The sequence below is a fragment of the Callorhinchus milii genome, unplaced genomic scaffold, assembly GCF_018977255.1.
Source record: "Callorhinchus milii isolate IMCB2004 unplaced genomic scaffold, IMCB_Cmil_1.0 Scaffold6, whole genome shotgun sequence".
NCBI lineage: Eukaryota > Metazoa > Chordata > Chondrichthyes > Chimaeriformes > Callorhinchidae > Callorhinchus > Callorhinchus milii.
Window position 1 is genome coordinate 21,349,976 of NW_024704747.1, and position 17,461 is coordinate 21,367,436.

Consider the following 17,461-nt stretch of genomic DNA (forward strand, 5'->3'; position numbering starts at 1 on the left):
AAGGTTGAACAAGATAAATTACCTTATATATAAAGCAAACCAGTCCATTGCTCATATATATTATATATATATAAATATATATACAAACAGAATGAACCATTCCAAATGTGAGGACACTGATATGATTTTAACTTCACATATCAATGGTTTAAGTCTGGCTGGAATATCACAGTGTCAAATTTAATCTACAGGCGTTGCAACTGGAATTTAAAGAATGGGAGTTAAATCGTATGGTTTACTGCTTTGGCATGTACAGTGGATCGTGGGGCTACCCAAGTGAGGGAGTTCATGTTATTACTTTGAAGTATTATTGCTGAGTCCAACATTGAAGATATTTTCATTCTTGCCAATTTACTCCCCTCCACTCCTGAATGCATTTGAGTCCTCTTTCTTTCTGCTGGGGACATAATTCCACAGATTTTCCAGTATGTCACCCAAATAGCCAGTGTTCATATAATAGGTTATTTGATTGCTAAGATTTGGTTCTGTGATTCTGTCCTCTCCCATGTCCAAATATGAAATTACTGGATAGCAATTGGGACTGGGAATTCTGCCTGTGTCTGTTTTTAACCGCTTTAAATATAGCAATTGGGATATAGGTGTTGGGTGACTATTTCTAAACTCTTATTTTTCTCTTGCTCTTGTGTTAAGTGCCTGATTCGTTACCTCCTTGAGGAAGAGCAGACGATGCAGGTACAGTGTAGCAACCGCCTCACCTCTAGTGTCAAGAAAGTGATGCTTTTTGAAGTGCTGCATCATTCCCCTACCCTCCTTTTCTTGGTGACAGCAGTGCTGGAGATAGGAATGTAAATGGTCCCGTCTGCTACTTCTGCCAACAGATAGATAACAACATAAGAAATGCTCGACAACAAAAGACCATGGTCTATCTAATTCACCTTCCAGTTTCCTGGGGGTCGCTTGCACATATGTCCCAAACTACCTATGTACTATATCCCATAATATTTTCTAAAAGAAAGCTATCTAATCTGTGTTTGAAAGAATCAACACTTCTAGATCAACCTTGTAGATGATACAAGGCAGGTTTTGCATTGTAATCTTTACAGAATATTACCTAACCAATTGGGAAGATCCAAGGTNAAAAAATAAATCCTGGTTTCGTGATTTGGAAGCTGCAGACACTGCAGGGTAATTGAGAGAGCTGTTTGAATCATTATTAGCTCTACTATATCCTTAATTATAACTGCAATGTGAGGTGAGTAACTTGTGGTGTGGTTAACAGTGGGAGATTACAGGGTCTGTGAGCCTGAGCTCCAGTGACATTGCAGTGCCCAACTTTGAAAATGGGGCAGGAAGATATTTGGAGAGATTTTTTTTCTGGATCTGATGTTTATTGTATGAAACTGAATCTTATATCATTCTAAAAATTCTTTTCACAAGTGGTGCTGACACAAAATGAAGTGAGAAATAAATAAGGAAGCTATGTTTGTGACAGAATTGTGCAAAGTAAGATCGTGATGGAAGTCTACCAAGGGAATTGAAAAGAATTGCATGACTCAAGGTCATAAATTGTTGCTTAATAACCAAAATGAATTGGCATTGGCAAAATGCCCTGCCTACAATAGTTCGAAGTCTGAGTAGCAATCTCTTCTAAAATTCCAGTTTATTATGCCAATAGCCTATCCTAAAACATTAATAATCTAGGATCCCAATTGCTGTTTTAAGTTTTCAAATCCTTACCAGTTTAGAACCGTTATGCAACATTCAGTTTATTTGAACAAGTTTTTTTTATGATAAACCTACAACACATTTGGCCAGCAGTGTCCCTGTATGGGTTATTGGATGTGTGTAGGCCATCAACTAGATTTAGCAAAAGCAAAATGAGAAAGGGCTATGATAGCAACATTAAACATTTGTGAGAAATGTTTACAGTAGTTCATTTCCAGTCTCCATTGTAAGCATGCAAGCTAGTGTTCTTAATTTTTAAGTGTACATTTAAATGGTTGCTCATGTTCAACATGTCATAGTTTTTCTGCATGCTGCCTGCTGCTTTTTATGGCAAAATGAGCCAGAACTACAATGGGCCAAGGGGTCTTTAATTTTGTGTACATCATTTGACAAAACATTTAAAATCCCCTGTTTCTCAAAACTCCAAGCTAAATACTGGGTGTAGTTCTGTAGGGGAGGACTAATTTAATTGTCACATAGGCATACTTATTGTTTATTTTGGTAAGTGTACTCCATTCATGTGGTATGCATGCCAATATTTTTTTGACCTCTTTCTCCTCCACCACCAGATTGCTGCTCTTAGAAGCTTCAGAGTTTATTCTTGGGCAAATGTATTTTGGAGTAAACGGTACTGTGAAGCAGTTTCTCAATATTTACAATAAAGTTTACATTTATATAACCCCTTTCACATCGGAAAGATGTCTCAAAACGCTTAATACTGGATGGACATCCAAACTGTGGGTGGGAGCTGAGGGAGAGGGGAGGAGAAAGATGACCGAAAGCATAGTTGAAAAGGTACATTTGAAAACTTGCTTGAAAGAGGGAATGAGGGAGCGAGTTGAAGAATGAAATTCTGAAAGGTTGGGATATGGTAGAATACAATATTTACTGTGCTTAGGTTCTATCTTTTCAACTGCACTTTCAGCCACCTTTCCATCCCCACCTCTCCAGGCTTGAGCTCACAATCATCTGTGTGAAGCACTTTCAGATGTCTTCTTGACGTGAAAGATGCTATATCAATGTAAACTGTTGTATTACTTTACAGATTTGCTCATATTTTAATATCTATTCAGATAGCCCCCAATGGAATATATCAGAAGCATTTTGATGTTGTCAAGTTCTAGCCTGTGAGATCTGCAAGACATCGCAAGAATTTGTGGCAATGTGAATGTTGTGTCATGTTTGTAGGAAGTAGTGAGGCAAGCCTACATTGTTTACTTGGACATATTTACATCCACGTGGTTTTTTTTAAAAAAAACAACCTATAAGTAAGAGCTTGAAAGTGGTGTGGTCTGCAGCCTGCGTTTGGAGCCAAATGTTTCTCAAAGGAAGTTCTGGGTAGCAGCCAGAAAAAAAACTTGTCTAAATATGGCTTTAGTACAAGACAGTACAATTCTGTTGCTGTAACTATGTATTTCACAACTTTTTCAAATTACCCATATAATGGTTCTGGCCTAAAAGTACTCCTGTAAACTCAATTTTATATGGAACCAAATGCCCCATATTACCAGTGTCATAACTTGCAATTGTGTGTGGTTTCTGCTGCAATTTACAACAACTCAGATGGATATTTTACACTGAGACTTTTTTTGCTCAGTCGTGTATCTCACACATGCAGAAACACATCGTTGCTGTGTACAATTGGCTGCCGCGTTTCGACAATAAAATATACAGTCAATTCACTTTACAGTATATTCTGTGAAGCTCTTTGAGAAGTCTCAAGGATGCGATAAGGCGCTGTATCAAATGTAAGGATTATTATTATTTACCATGTTTAAGAATATCAAAACCAAACTGGGAATTCTATGCATCCCACCTATACATGGAAATTTCAGAGATAACTTGTTGGAATGAAATGCACTCTCTGGAGGAACGCATCTTGCTTGGCTAATTCCAGAAATATTAGGATAATGTTGGCAGGGGCCAAGGCTTGTGGACTACATAGTGTTCGTTGAGGAACTGCTGGAGTCTTGGCAACATAATGTTAGAATCAAGACAATCCTCTGGCAGTCTCAGGTCTGGTTCCTATGGCGGGGGTGGGTGGAGTACTCCAGGGCACTGCTGATGATATATCAGCCAGTCTGACTTATCGCAGGACTTTGAGGGGTACTGAGGACAGGGATTTTTTCAACCCGACTCCTGTTGCAAGCCAGTACTTTCAAGGCAGGATATGTAGCATTAGTTGGTTAAACTCCAGCAGTGCCCCAATGGAAACTCTGGCTTCCTAAGCCTTATAATTACTCTTGCCAGCCTTCTACTATACCCTGGAATTAGGTAAGCAAGGAGTGTCCCTCTGGGAAGAGAGTGCACATTCTGTTCCAGACATAAACATTTCCATGGTGCAGGTGGCATGTATGCATTTGTTTGATTTGAATGCTCTTAAGTATCCAATAATGGGTTTCGGTATATGTCAGATACATGGCTGACCAACAAGTAGAGTAGCTTTGGTACTCTACTTAAATCAGGCTTCGAGTGATACGTGTAAAGCTGTAGGTTTACTTATCAAAAATGATAAGGTAGTCTTAGTTGAAAGAATATCTGGATGATGCGAGCTGTATTGTGAATATGATTAATAAGCATATAGTTGAATAAAAATGAAATCTCCTGTAACTTGATTATGCACTACCAGATATCTGACTCCTATTCCAAGATATGGTTCTTTCCTTTTTCTAAAATGGATAAAGTTGGAAACCATTAACTTTGTTTATGTGCCAGACAACAGCAGGTTGTGAGAAAATAAGTGTCTTCTCAAGCTGTGCAGCAGAAAGACAACAGCTTGGGCGATCAGTCTGTCATTCAGGCTTATATGAGAATTAGTGCTGTTTGGGGTCAGAAAGCAGATACTCTGAATAGAATTTTTTTATAAATTGTCTTCATTTTACTATTAATCTAATGAAATAAACCAATTATTATTGTTTGAATACTTATCTGTGCTCCAATTAGGGAGATTAGTGTATTGTAATTTTTTGAGATGTGCAAACTGCAATGGTTTTGTAAAGAGAAAAAATGTGTTGCAAATGAATTTGTGTAATTCAGTTAGAATTACAATACTTATTTGTGTCAAGGGTCAGCAAAATGGCAGTTCCCTGACATTTACAAGCCACTTCCTTTTATTGCAATTCATGATCCGGTACCAGACCTGACAAGCTGCACTGTATGCAAAATGCGAAGGAAGTGTCCATCACACCTTCTGTTCTCTAAGATGAACCAGTTAGTGACATTTCTGCACTTCAAGCTATTTATTGCCTTCTAGAATAATGTGTTTTACACATTATTTAATCAACTTCAATGTAAATGCTAAAATTCAGGCTATGTTATGCAGGTTATTATTTTTGAAATGTTGTATTTTTGGCTTTGAATATTCAATCATTATGCAAACTGTAGTATGACGCACACTAGCTAGCGCTTGTTGCTTTTTTTTAATCAACGAAGCATGGGAATTTCTTTTACATTTGGCTTGTTTTGTATAGTTCTGTTCAATGTGCCTGTGTGAAGGTGTAATAACCTGTATTAAATCCTGGAGATGCAATTCATGCAGCAAGGTTAGTTTTTAAGGAGCTGTTTAACATCTGGTTTCCAGAGCCCTCCTAATGGAATGTCTTCTGCAAGGAGACTAGCTGTATTTTACTATGCATGCGCAGTTCCTTTTGCCTCTCTTATTATCGTTTCCTATTTGTTTAGTTGGTCCTTACTCAGATGCCTAGGTATGTGTGGTGAGCTGGGTGAATTTGGACCATTGGTGGCAATAGTAAAAGGGTGGACGCAGGCCTGTGTTTTCTTAATACTGTACTCTGAGCTGCATTCCCTGAGAGCTGAGTTAGGCTTAGCCCAATTAAAAGTTCACTGGTTTAAAGTAATAAGAAAAAAGGTTTGTTTCCAATTTGGTTTGTTTCTGAATCATTTTATTCATCTTTTGAGGTTTCAGTGCATTTTTCAATTAACTACATTATAATTTTACTAAAGTATGGAGAACGGGTAGGTTGCACAATGAACTAATTTGTCTTAATACTGAGTTTGTGATTGTACATCAAGCATTTGCATTGTGATCTGTGTGCCAAATGTAACAATGATGGTTTTGCAACGCAGACACAGTTTTGCTTCCAATCGACTTCTGTACAGCAGTTATTTCCTCTTAAGTTTGACCATTTAGTAAGCTGAGCTTTAGCAATTGACACAGCTGATTTGATAACAATTTTTAAGAAAGAAGTAGATAATTATTTGGGGAGGACAAGTTTGCAGGACTATGGGGAGAGAGCGGGGGAGTGGGATTGAATCGGATAGCTCTTTTCAAAGAGCCAGCACAGACACAATGGGCCAAATGGCCTCCTTCTGTGCTGTATAATTCTATGATTCTATGAATAAAGATCCACTTTTTTCTTTATTGACCAGAACATCATTTTAGGTCTTCATTGGTGGCTATTTTGACTGCTTATTTTGCAGTCTTGTTGTTTGGTTAGTCTTGACGGGGCTTGAAGGCTTCTTGCCAATAATATTGCATTCTAAAAGGATCCGCATTTGGATATCCTTCAGCTGCATGAAATACAGTTTTGCTTTTTTCTATCCTTTCAAATTATTTTCTTTCTCATGAAGTCTTGTCACATGCCAACTGACCAAAAGGTCAGATCATTCCCCCACCGTGCCCACTCCACCATTGGCAGAATCACCTTCAGCTTTCCTGCCCCCACCCTCTGGAACTTCATTCTCGAAGCCCTCTGCCTTGTCCTCTCCTCCGCCTCCTTCAAGGCCTGGTTCAAGGCCTTCCTCTTTGTCTGTGTCTTCGGCCTGAATCCCATTCGTCCCATCCTCCAATCCTTTTGATTCCAACCCTCAGCTCGTGTGCAAACCCTTAAATATCCAGTGCCTTGAGATGGCCTTTTGACATGAGAAACACCATATAAATGTAATTTCTTGGTTATTGTATCATAATGGGCCTTAATTATTGTTGTTGGACAACCAGGTAGTTTTAAAAGGAATGATTCTCATGTTCTTTTACTTCCTTTCTCTTCATTTACCAAATGGATTTCAAAACATAGCTGCAAAAAAGGCCCGGAAAATGCCTCTACCCATTTCCTTTAATAACACAAAATCATCCCTTTCCCAGCAGAAAGATTTTAATGAAATCTTTGTGAGGCGGCTCCACTAATGCCTTTGTGGTTGATCCAGATCTTGGCGTTCTGAGAACTGACATGAAGCCATTGCGATTGCTGTGGATCCTACGGAGAATTCTAACTAATCAGTCATGTTTGGATTTTCTCAGCCTAGATAGTAATGAACTAATGCTTCAGATACTTTTCTCAGTAACAGCAAAAGCCACCAAACTGAAGCTCGCTGCAGAATGTCATCCCCCATCACAGGAAATGACAGTACAGTGATATTTTAATACCAATCTTTGTTGTTTCCTCATTCAAAATGTATATATTTGGAATGTTCTACATTAATCATAGACATTCAGAATACCATCTGTAATTACAAGCAGAATTAAAACAAACACAATTTTCTAACTTCCAGCAAGGAAACCAATTTATTTTTAGCTGTCTTGTGTTTGTACTGACACACGGACATGAGCTGGCTCAGCCCAGTGATACTGACCAATGCCAGCAAAGCAATGTTTTTTGAAAAATGTCTTGATTTAAAGATTAAGCTCCACGTACGCAATTGAAGCAGGTTAGACAACAAGAAGACTTCTTTGTTTTCTTTACGCAGCAGTGCAGTATTTAACCTGTCAAATATTTTGTGGAACTCTGCTGCCTCAGCAATATTCAGCAGCTCTCACCAAGGTCATTTCTGATGAGTAAAATGCTTAGTATGTTTTAGGATTCACGAAAAAAGTTAAAACTCTAAAGAATTGTAACAAACTACTTTTTTTTAATTATGAGACTGCAATCTGACTCGTATTTCAATGTGCAGCTTCTTGGTTTAGGGAATGAATGGAATGTTAACTTCTATGCTCCTCCTTTTCCAAAATTTTGATCTGTAGATTATTTTCTTCAGCCAATATTTAAAAGCAGTAACGTTAGTTCAGAGGTCTATAATCTGCTCAAATCTTGAATTTGCATCTTTGTTTTTTCAAGCCCCTTGATGTTACTCCCAAATAATTCTCAATCCTTTTTAAGATGTTGTACTATAATATCTAAATTCTAGTAAAGAATGTATATCTTGTAATGGCAAAATCTCATCTGGTCCATTCTAAGCAATGATTGTTGAAATCACAAAATCTGGTTATGATCACGGCATTTAGTAGGAGGTTTTCCATCAACTAATCTGTCCTTAATGAACTAGGAGTGTTGGCCTAAAACCACCAACAGGAATAGCACACTATAGCATTGAGTCATGAACATTAAATTGTTTATCTGAACTACAAGTGCTGAGTGGAAAACCTTGTTTGTCATTTCAGATCTTTTAAATAACTTTCAAAATCTAGCCAGTAATTAAGATGTCAGGGTTATAGACCTAATCTAAGGTCCCTCTCTGATCCACCACTGTTTCATGTAGATGCTTGTAATTCTGATTTTAAAAAAACTAAATGTGTTAAATGCAGTGAAGTGTTTGATACTTGACTTACTGAGCTAAGAAGAAAAAAATTCCTTTAAACTGTGAATCAAATTCAATTTGTATTATGATTTCAAGTGTATTCAATTTTCTGAATGTATATATAGCTTTTTATTGAAGCATATACCTGAGAGGCAGATGAAGAAAGGCATTTGAACGTTTTAGTTTTTACTTTTCTGTCTTGGTAGATAGATAGGTAGCTCCTCAATGTTTAATAGCATTTCAGTGCAGGTCTAAGTATTTATTTCTATAAGTATTGCTTGTATTATTATTATTGTAGGAATGCTTTTTTCAATAAAATGGAATGTACCATTTTTCAATAAAGCCCTGGTCAGCACAGCTGCTAACCCTATCATAACCCTGGTTTTACAATACTGAGACACCAAACTTCCCTCCTCTTTCTGTTACACAGTGGATCGAAGCACAGCAAATCTTAACTGCAGTAATAACATTTTTGAAGCTCGAGTAAAAAATCTGCAAAGCCTAAGTTTAAAATAAACAAACAGATTTTATTAAACCTTCTGAAGGCTTCGTAGGTAAAATGATGTTAATATCTGCAAGTTTGTGCAGAGTGTTGGGCTAATTGGTTTCTTTCAGCTGGATGTGTGCCAGACTCTTTGAAAAAGCGGAAGGAGAATTCAGTAAAAAACATGCAAACAAAAGCATTTACGTAAACAACGTACCCAATGAAACTAGTTGTCATACGTACTATTTTTGGTAGTTTATGTGAGTGGCCATTGTGCCAATATTTATGAATTCTCAGGCTGTGTAAACAGGGATGGTCTCCTGATATGATCTGTTTTATTCCCTCAGATGCTAAGTCTTAATGCTTTGCTGGCTCCAGGGGGGGGTTCTTTTTGGGGCCAAAGAGGCATAGATTAGTAGTGCAGGTTATTTGCTTTAGCAGAGACTTCAATTGAAGCAAAAGGTGATTTGATTCTGAATGTTTTAGAAAAAACACATGAAATGGAAAGGATATTAATCTCATTATGCAAACCCCTCCACAGACTACACCAAATTTATACTTTATGTGGGTTTCACTATTCAACCTCCTAGAGATGTTCTCCATATATATTTCATTTCCATAGATAATGGATCTATACCCCCACCCCCGTATTTATTAATATGCACATTAAGTACCTCACATAATAATAATAATCCTTGCATTTGGATTTGATATAGCGCTTTTCATGTCTTCTAGACGTCCCAAAGCGCTTCACAGAATATACTGTAAAGTGAATTGACTGTATATTTGTGGGCGAACGCGGCAGCCAATTGCGCACAGCAATGTCCCACAAACAGTCATGGATTGAAAATGACCAATTATTGTTTTGTTTTTTGGAGGGATTATTATTAGGTGTGTGGAGTAAGGAAACGTGCCCAAGGTTTCGCCCTGCCTGGAATTGATCTCAGCTCTCTCACTTGCAAAGCAAGTGCTCTAACCACTGAGCTACAGGACTCCACATCCCAGAATATTCATCCATATTCACATCTTTTACATCAAAGCCTAGCATTGTTGCTTCTGCAGATAACATTCCTTTTCTTTCCCTCCCTACCAGCAACACAGAAAGTATTGTCCTTCGTAGCATTTGTTTATCTATATTGGTAACGTCCCAGGTAGCTCAGCTGGTTTGAGAAGCATTACAGTACTTGGAATCATTGAATTCTACAGCATAAAAGTCTCTCAGCCCAACATGCATGCGCCAGCTCTCTGAAAGAGTTGTGGATTATACCCTCTCCCTTACTTGGTGTATAATCCCTGTCCCTATAAAGCACTCCGAGATGTTACTCTATGGGAAGGGTGGTAGACAAATATACGTTGTTGTTCCATTCTGGAAACCTTTAATCATTCCATCCAGTTATTTTCCTACTGCATCTTTGCTAATGGATAACCCACGTTTTGTACACAGGTTTACTGTTTAATTCAAACTGCAATGATTTGTCTACATTAAACTTCACTTGCCACTCAATGACCCATCTGCTTAATTGGGCTAGATCTTTTTGAATCCTATTATATCCTTATTATTCATCTCCAATTTTTTTTACAGTCTTACACAAACTTCTTCGAGTAATTTATGAATGGTGGGAACTGTAACTTATGCCTTTGAGTCAGTAATCATCTTCTGAGTAGGAACACTCAAGCAATTCAAAAATGGTTTTGAATGTATGGATTTTCTCTGATGGTTCTGATTGTATATGCTTACTATAATAGTTCTGAATGCAGACGTTTTCTGAACAGATTTGTTCTGCCTTCTATTTTCTAAAGATTTTGCGACTATTATGTTATATGTTTTGTTTTGTCCATTGCATTGAATACCGTAGTTGAACAGTTTTACGAGATGTCTGTGTATGCGCAAAGACGAACGCTGTCTAATGCAGTTATTTGTATGAATGAAGATCGGGATTAATTGTATTCAAAATATACCATGGTGCTAATTACATTTTTCTGTCTGGTGTTTTGGGATGGGGGGGAGAGGAAGAGAGGAGTTCTAGATATTGCTATGTATGTCCACCTCCAATAATTCATTTCCTTAATTGAAAAATAACTCATCATTCACTATACTGTGCTTACCTTGAAGCCATTAATCAGTCTGTAGTTTGCTGAATATCCCAGTAGTGCTTTTGAGATTAATTGATTGCACAAACTAGGTATTGATTGTTGGTGAGGAGCAATATTTTGTGAGAAATGTTAAACTTTCTTATATACCATTAAATTTGTTTTCACATTAATGAGAAATAGCTGTTAGGTATTTTAATACATATCTGCCTTCATCCCTCCTACTCCCATTCTATATCCTGTTGCGGAAACAGAACCCACAATTAGATTTTTACGAAGGACACATCTCAACTGGTCACTTGAAAGTGGATCAGAGTGCTAGAGACCAATTAAATGTTTCCCTCCTTGTCCACCCAACACAGAGAATGTAAACCCCTATAGAGTTTCATTAAATGACTGATTCATTACAAAAGAAAATTCTATGAGCATCCAAAAATAGTGAAGCTGGAACAATTAGCACTTAGAACTATTCCATTTACTGATAATTCTCCAAATACTCCAAATGTTATGTATTGCTGTGTGGAATGACATTACTTCTGTTTTCCCATGACGGCATCACTGACATTGGAATCTCATTGAGTGGAGAAATTGCTGGTACAAGGCCTCATATCCTACCGACAGAATTATTCACCACTAGAAATGTTAAGTTTCAACTTTGGTTTTACATTGACATTAAATTTGAATGTTGTTATAAATATGTACACAACTATAAACTTCTAGAATTAAAAAGACATCTCACCTTTAATATACTGTAATGTAGGTCATCTCAGCTCACTCCCTAGTGCAGTGCTTGAGATGTGCTGTGTTCATCTGCAAAGTAGGCATTACACGTGGTTCATACATCTTGTGAAGCACTATATGAGACGTTTTCCCAACATGAAAGGCACTATATCTGCATACATTTGCTTCCTTATCTCCTCTCTCGACCTTTCCCTCCACATCCACTCCACCACCCATGTCCGCGATCACCCCCTCAACCTGGTGATCTCTCGGACCTCACCATCATCGAGAAAATGATCTCGGACCATCACTTCATCTCCCTTAACCCCTCCCTCATTCCGCCTCCACTGAATCGTCATTTTACTCCAAGACAATCTTGGAGGCTCCTCTTCTCTATCACGAAGCGGCTCCTCCGCCCACCCTCTTACACCTCGACCATCCTCATCTCAAATGCCAACTGCAAGGCGATGCTGGACTTCCTTGAATCCAAAGTCGAGGGACTCCACTCAGCTGCCTCTTGTCATTCCATCTGCTACCCCCTTCCCATCTCCCTCTCCCATTCTGGCTCCTACCCATCCCTCCCTCCAGAATGCCTGTTGGACATCAAAACTTGGATGAGAGCTAATTTTTTTCAATTGAAAGTCAACAAGACCGAGGCCCTCCTGATTGGCTCCTGTCAGAACCTCCTCATCTCAGGTGCTGATAGCATCACCATCCATGGTTGCACACTCAACCTTGCTAAGCCAGTCGGGAACTTTGGCGTCTTGTTTGACCCTCAACTATCCTTTCTACCCCACATCTGCGCAATGACCCGCTCTGCCGTCCCCCACCTCCGCAACATCGCCTGACTCCCATCCCGCAGTCCCTCCGCCTCGCCCCCTCCCTTGCCTCCTTCAAGACCCATCCAAAGATCCTCCTCTTCGACCGTGCTTTCGATCTCCCTGCTTCCCCCACCCTGCCCAATCCCCAGCTCGGGTCCAAAACTCGGTAGGTCCAGCACCTTGGGACGTCCTCCCGACGTGAAAGGCTCTATACAAATATCATTTTGTTGTTGTTATATCAAATATAAGGATTAGTATTTTATTTTTTTGAATTGTTAAATTAACCTAACATATGTACTAGGGTTCAGGATATGCTGTATTATTTACTGCAAGTATGATCATGTATTGTCAACCTTTAACTAACCTCTTGGTAACTTTCTGAATTTTAATTTACCAGTATTTATTTTTTTTCAGTGTATGTTTGTTAAATACTGAACTGTAGGATAATTTCAAAAGGGAAGGATATAAAACGGGATTAGGAGGTGGTGGAGGCTGTTGAGTATAAACACTGGAACAGATTCCATGGGGCATATATAGTTCTATGTAAATTTTATGTAAACGTATTTTCTTTTTTTTTCCAGCCTCTGTTGGTTCAGGCAATATTTAATGGTAATCCTGATGAAGTGCGGATGCTAATTTATAAAACCGAAGATGTCAATGCTTTGGTAAGTTCAGATCACCTAAATTACACGTACCTCTTTATTGAATAAATATACAGAGGAACCCCATTATCAATGCATTTTGCTATAGCACTGGTATCCTATGCTAACCGGAAGCTTTTGTCATTGAAAATCCAAGTTGTTAGCTTGACGTTGATGTTTGTTTCTGCATGTTGTGCACTGTGTGAGGTAAGTTTGTCATTTCCTGCGAATGACTGTGCAGGAACTGACCCTTGCATCACTTCTTGTGTGATGCGCACCTCTATGATAGTCAGGAAGCCCCACTGACCTCGCTTGTGAAGGAAATTATGATTGTAAAGCTGCTCAGCATATTGAGTGTACAAAAACTGATCAGTGATGAGTTGCATGAGCACAACACTTACAAAATGATATCAGCGATGATCTGATGACCCCTAAATCAGCCATATTTTTACACTTGGCTTATAATGCAGCCTCTAAGCTACTGGACCCAGAGAATTGAGTTGTAACAGGTTCCCTTGTACGTGGAAGACTGAAAACTGGGTCTTGGTAACTTTAGATGGTAAACTTTAGCTGACTAAAAATGTTTTGAGGCTCACAAATCCAATGATTCTTTGGCAGGCCTGTGAAGTTGCTCATTGGCTCTTGGATGGTATTTATTATGCGTTCCAAGAATAGTTTGCCAAATGCTATACTTATTGAGATTGGACTTCTCTCCGTGCCGCGGGACGTTCATTCTACTTCAGACTCATTTGCAATGACTTCTAAATGGATCTGACTTTTGGGCCAGATGAATAAGCCTATTCATCACAATATAGGGTATCATTGTACTCCAGCCTCCATGTAGATTCTTGTATATAATGCTTTACCTAATAGATATTTATTAGACTCTGTTCTTGCAGATGTTATATTACTGAGAATTTTGTTGCAAAGTGCTGTTTGTTTGATTCATTTGATGAAGTGTAAACATGGCAGTTTAATTTAAAGCATGATATTGTTGGGAGTTTCAAGTTAAATCTACAATTTTAATACAAACTCCAAACCTCGTAAAACAGAATATAGGCCTATTACTTATTAACCAAGAGGTTTTATGGAACAAAGATTGTAACTATTATAAATACAGAGTATACAAATTAATTTGTATGTGTAGATTACACAAACGTAAATTTCTAGTCAAAGAAAATATCATTTAATAGTGTTTTAATTCCAAAGGAAAGCCTTTTAACATTCTCCTTTTAAAGTTGTTGTTACAATGTTGATCACAGTCGAGAGTTGTCAGGCAATTTTAGTCTGGTTTATCTTACATTGTAGATCAATTGAAATATTTTTGTTTAAATCTTCCTCTTGTTTACTTTTGATATTGATAATTATTTTAAGTTCAATTCTGCTTCTATTGTTCCAGCCTTTTCATAAGGAATTTGTAACATATGGTCTATGGATTCTATATTCTCTTACATAGAGAATAGGATTTGATTTCTATGTTGCAAATTCATATTGAGGTTAGCTAATATAGATGATGCATTCAAACCTAAAGACTGACTGAGAAATCTGTAATGAAATTTAACAGGGCTCCCACCTCCTCAGGCTTCCATGCTGCTTGATGTTCACTGTTCTTGTCACAACTTTGCACTTTAAATAAAACTCTGAACTGTGACTAATTTTGAGTAAGACGGTTGATGGTTTGTTTGAAACAGGATCAGTAAAGAAAATGGCTCCTTCAGATTTTCTTTCAAATATTTTCATGAATATCAGAGACCGTCAGAAATCAAACTTTATTTTTTTTCACAGCTTTTGGAGAGCAGAATTGTACATCGTATTGGATGCCATTTTTAAATTGAATCCATTCAGTGTGGATGCTAGCTCGAGAGCTGAAAATGCAAATTGTTATTTTGCATTTTATTTCAAATCTGTAAATGCAAGTCCAACAGAGAAGTGTGCCCATCCCTAAACAAATGATGCAAATGCAATTTTGATATCCTATACATATTTCACCCATGAACCCAGAGCAGTGATGTCTTGCTGTTGGTTCAGAATAGTTCAGAATAGTTGGTGCAGTCTGTTGTCAAGTAGCATACCAGCCAACGCTTAGCTTTCCCCTAAACTTGTTGATCGCTTTTGGAAGAAAATATGGTACTTTTACCTTGAGTTTCAATGTATTTAGTTTTTTTTAATAGGATTCAGAGAAACGGACTCCATTGCATGCAGCTGCCTTTCTGGGTGATGCTGAGATCATTGAGCTGCTCATCTTGTCAGGTAACCTTTTCAAGGCAGCATTGCTGTTATATCTACCTGTTCTTGAGTAAGAAGCAAACAAGGCTGAATTAATTTTTTTTGTATATTTGAACAATGAGAGTATATTACTTTATTGTGTATGCGAGAAATATTGTGCTCATTAAAGATTCAGGAAGTGATTGATGGATGTCATTTGATTTTCTCATGAAATTGTGAAAGGATTCAAAAAGAATTGTGTTTTTCAGCACTTATTGCCTCTCTCGCTGCTGGTCCTCTAACTGCATAATATTGAGACAAACACCATGGAATTGTAGAAATTTTCCCAAGGATCCTGTTCGTTACTTAGTGTTTCAGGGGTCGGTCTGCACCCATGGAGATGTTTTAATAACAAATGCTTTCAAACACATATACATAAAAAGGACTGAGCTTGCAGCCAGAGGTTATATTACAGGCAGTCCATAGACAAAATATTCTAACTGTGCCATACCCCAGCCTTTATTACTTATGCCAATGGTATTCATCAATTGCCCTGGGCACTTTGCAGCTTTCTTCCCTTCACAATTAACACTCAGCAGATGTGAAACTCCATTTTATCTGGGCCTTTATCTACAGTCTTCCAGTTTGCAGATGCTGATGTAGCCGGTATGAGTACATTATGCTGTGGAACACTATTTGAATTGTGGTCCAACAAAACAGTTGCTGAATTAATTCCGATTTAAACTAAATTTAGTTGCTGGATATACATTTCTTGTGAAACAATTTGCGTATAGCTTGGTTATAGTGGCACCATGTGTTTTGTGCAGCTTGTGAATAACTAAAGTATTGAAGCAGAGTTTTCCACATCCAGTCAAATATATTCATCCGAACCCAATAGCTGATGTTAAGCGCTCTCGAAAACCAGTGTATCCAAAACTAATTGAAGCAAATCTTTAAAATGGCTTTGTCTGGACAACTGATTGCAGTGCCTTTTATATACTTTTATATTTGAGATCCTTAGATTGTGTATTAGAAGCTTTGCATTATCTGTCCAGATCTATTGATGTTTTTTCAATCTTGAAAGAAGTCATCTTACAGGCAATATTATAGAGGTGTATACATCTTAAATAGGATATTTCTCGATGCACCAAGACATTTTCAGGAGCGACATCAGGAAGTATTTTTTTTCCTAGAGGACAGTTAACCCACAGTCCTGTAGCTCAGTGGTTAGAGCACTTGCCTCGCAAGCAAAGGACCTGGGTTCGATTCCCGGGCAGGGCGAAACCTTAAGCAAGTTTCCTTACTCCAGACGCCTCTGTTTACCTTGCAGTAAGTAGGAACCAGGTTGTTTCTCGATTGGCGGATCGCTTTTCTGGGGGTAATAATTCCTTCCAAAAAATAGTAATAAATTGGTCACTAAATTCATGACTGTTTGTGGAATACAGCTATGTGCAATTGGCTGCCGTATTTCGCCCACAAAATATACAGTCAATTCAGTTTACAGTATATTCTGTGAAGCACTTTGAGACGTCTTGAAGTCGTGATAAGACGCTATATCAAATGCAAGGATTATTATATTATTAATGACTGAAACGGGTTAAGAATGACAGACTCATTTTATTAAAAAAACACACAGCTTGATGCTGTGATGGAGAAGAATGAGTTCAAATGGGCTGAAGGGCCTTCTTCATCCTAATTGATCTTGTGAAAAGGATTGTAGTTCAAAGGGTAGAGTTTAGTGGGCCACTATATTTATTTTGGAACAGCTTGAAACAGAACTGGTCATGTCACTATAAAACTATTCACCTTGTTTTTATTTTTCAGGGGCCCGTGTTAATGCAAAAGATAGTATGTGGCTAACCCCATTGCATCGTGCCATCGCTTCACGGAGTGAAGTAAGTTTTACCGTCTGATATTTTAGCAATCTACTTCAGATAACTTTTGTGAAATAGATTTAAGGGGGATTTTTAATGACTTTAATGTAATGAAGCTTTGGTTGCTGTGATGTTTGTACATCTGAACTACAAATGCTGTTTAATAGTTTTGAAACTACAGTATTACAAAACGTTTTAGTCATTTAAATATTTGCATCTACTGTTTCTTTACTTTGGCCCCTGTTGGAAACTTCTGAGTATCCAGCCACAAGAAATTACTTTTATTTCAAGTGTAAAGCACTGTTGAATGAATGGCTGAGTTAATCTGCATAGGATAGGATGTATTTTTGGAAGTTTTATTGGAGCCTAAAATTCAGGAAATGCTCATGTATACAAGGTGTCAGCCTG

The 17,461-nt window shown here is 37.9% G+C and overlaps 1 protein-coding gene across 5 annotated transcripts in view; it reads left to right on the top strand.

The window, feature by feature from the left end:
* Positions 1 to 17,461, top strand: part of LOC103176554 (serine/threonine-protein phosphatase 6 regulatory ankyrin repeat subunit B) — a 63,440-nt gene that overhangs the window by 16,580 nt on the left and 29,399 nt on the right. For all 5 annotated transcript variants that reach the window (XM_042336134.1, XM_042336138.1, XM_042336137.1 and 2 more), the window contains exons 2-4: positions 12,915 to 12,998; positions 15,146 to 15,224; positions 17,004 to 17,074. In XM_042336134.1, coding sequence (XP_042192068.1) covers positions 12,915 to 12,998; positions 15,146 to 15,224; positions 17,004 to 17,074 — 234 coding nt within the window. The remainder of the gene's footprint in view (positions 1 to 12,914; positions 12,999 to 15,145; positions 15,225 to 17,003; positions 17,075 to 17,461) is intronic.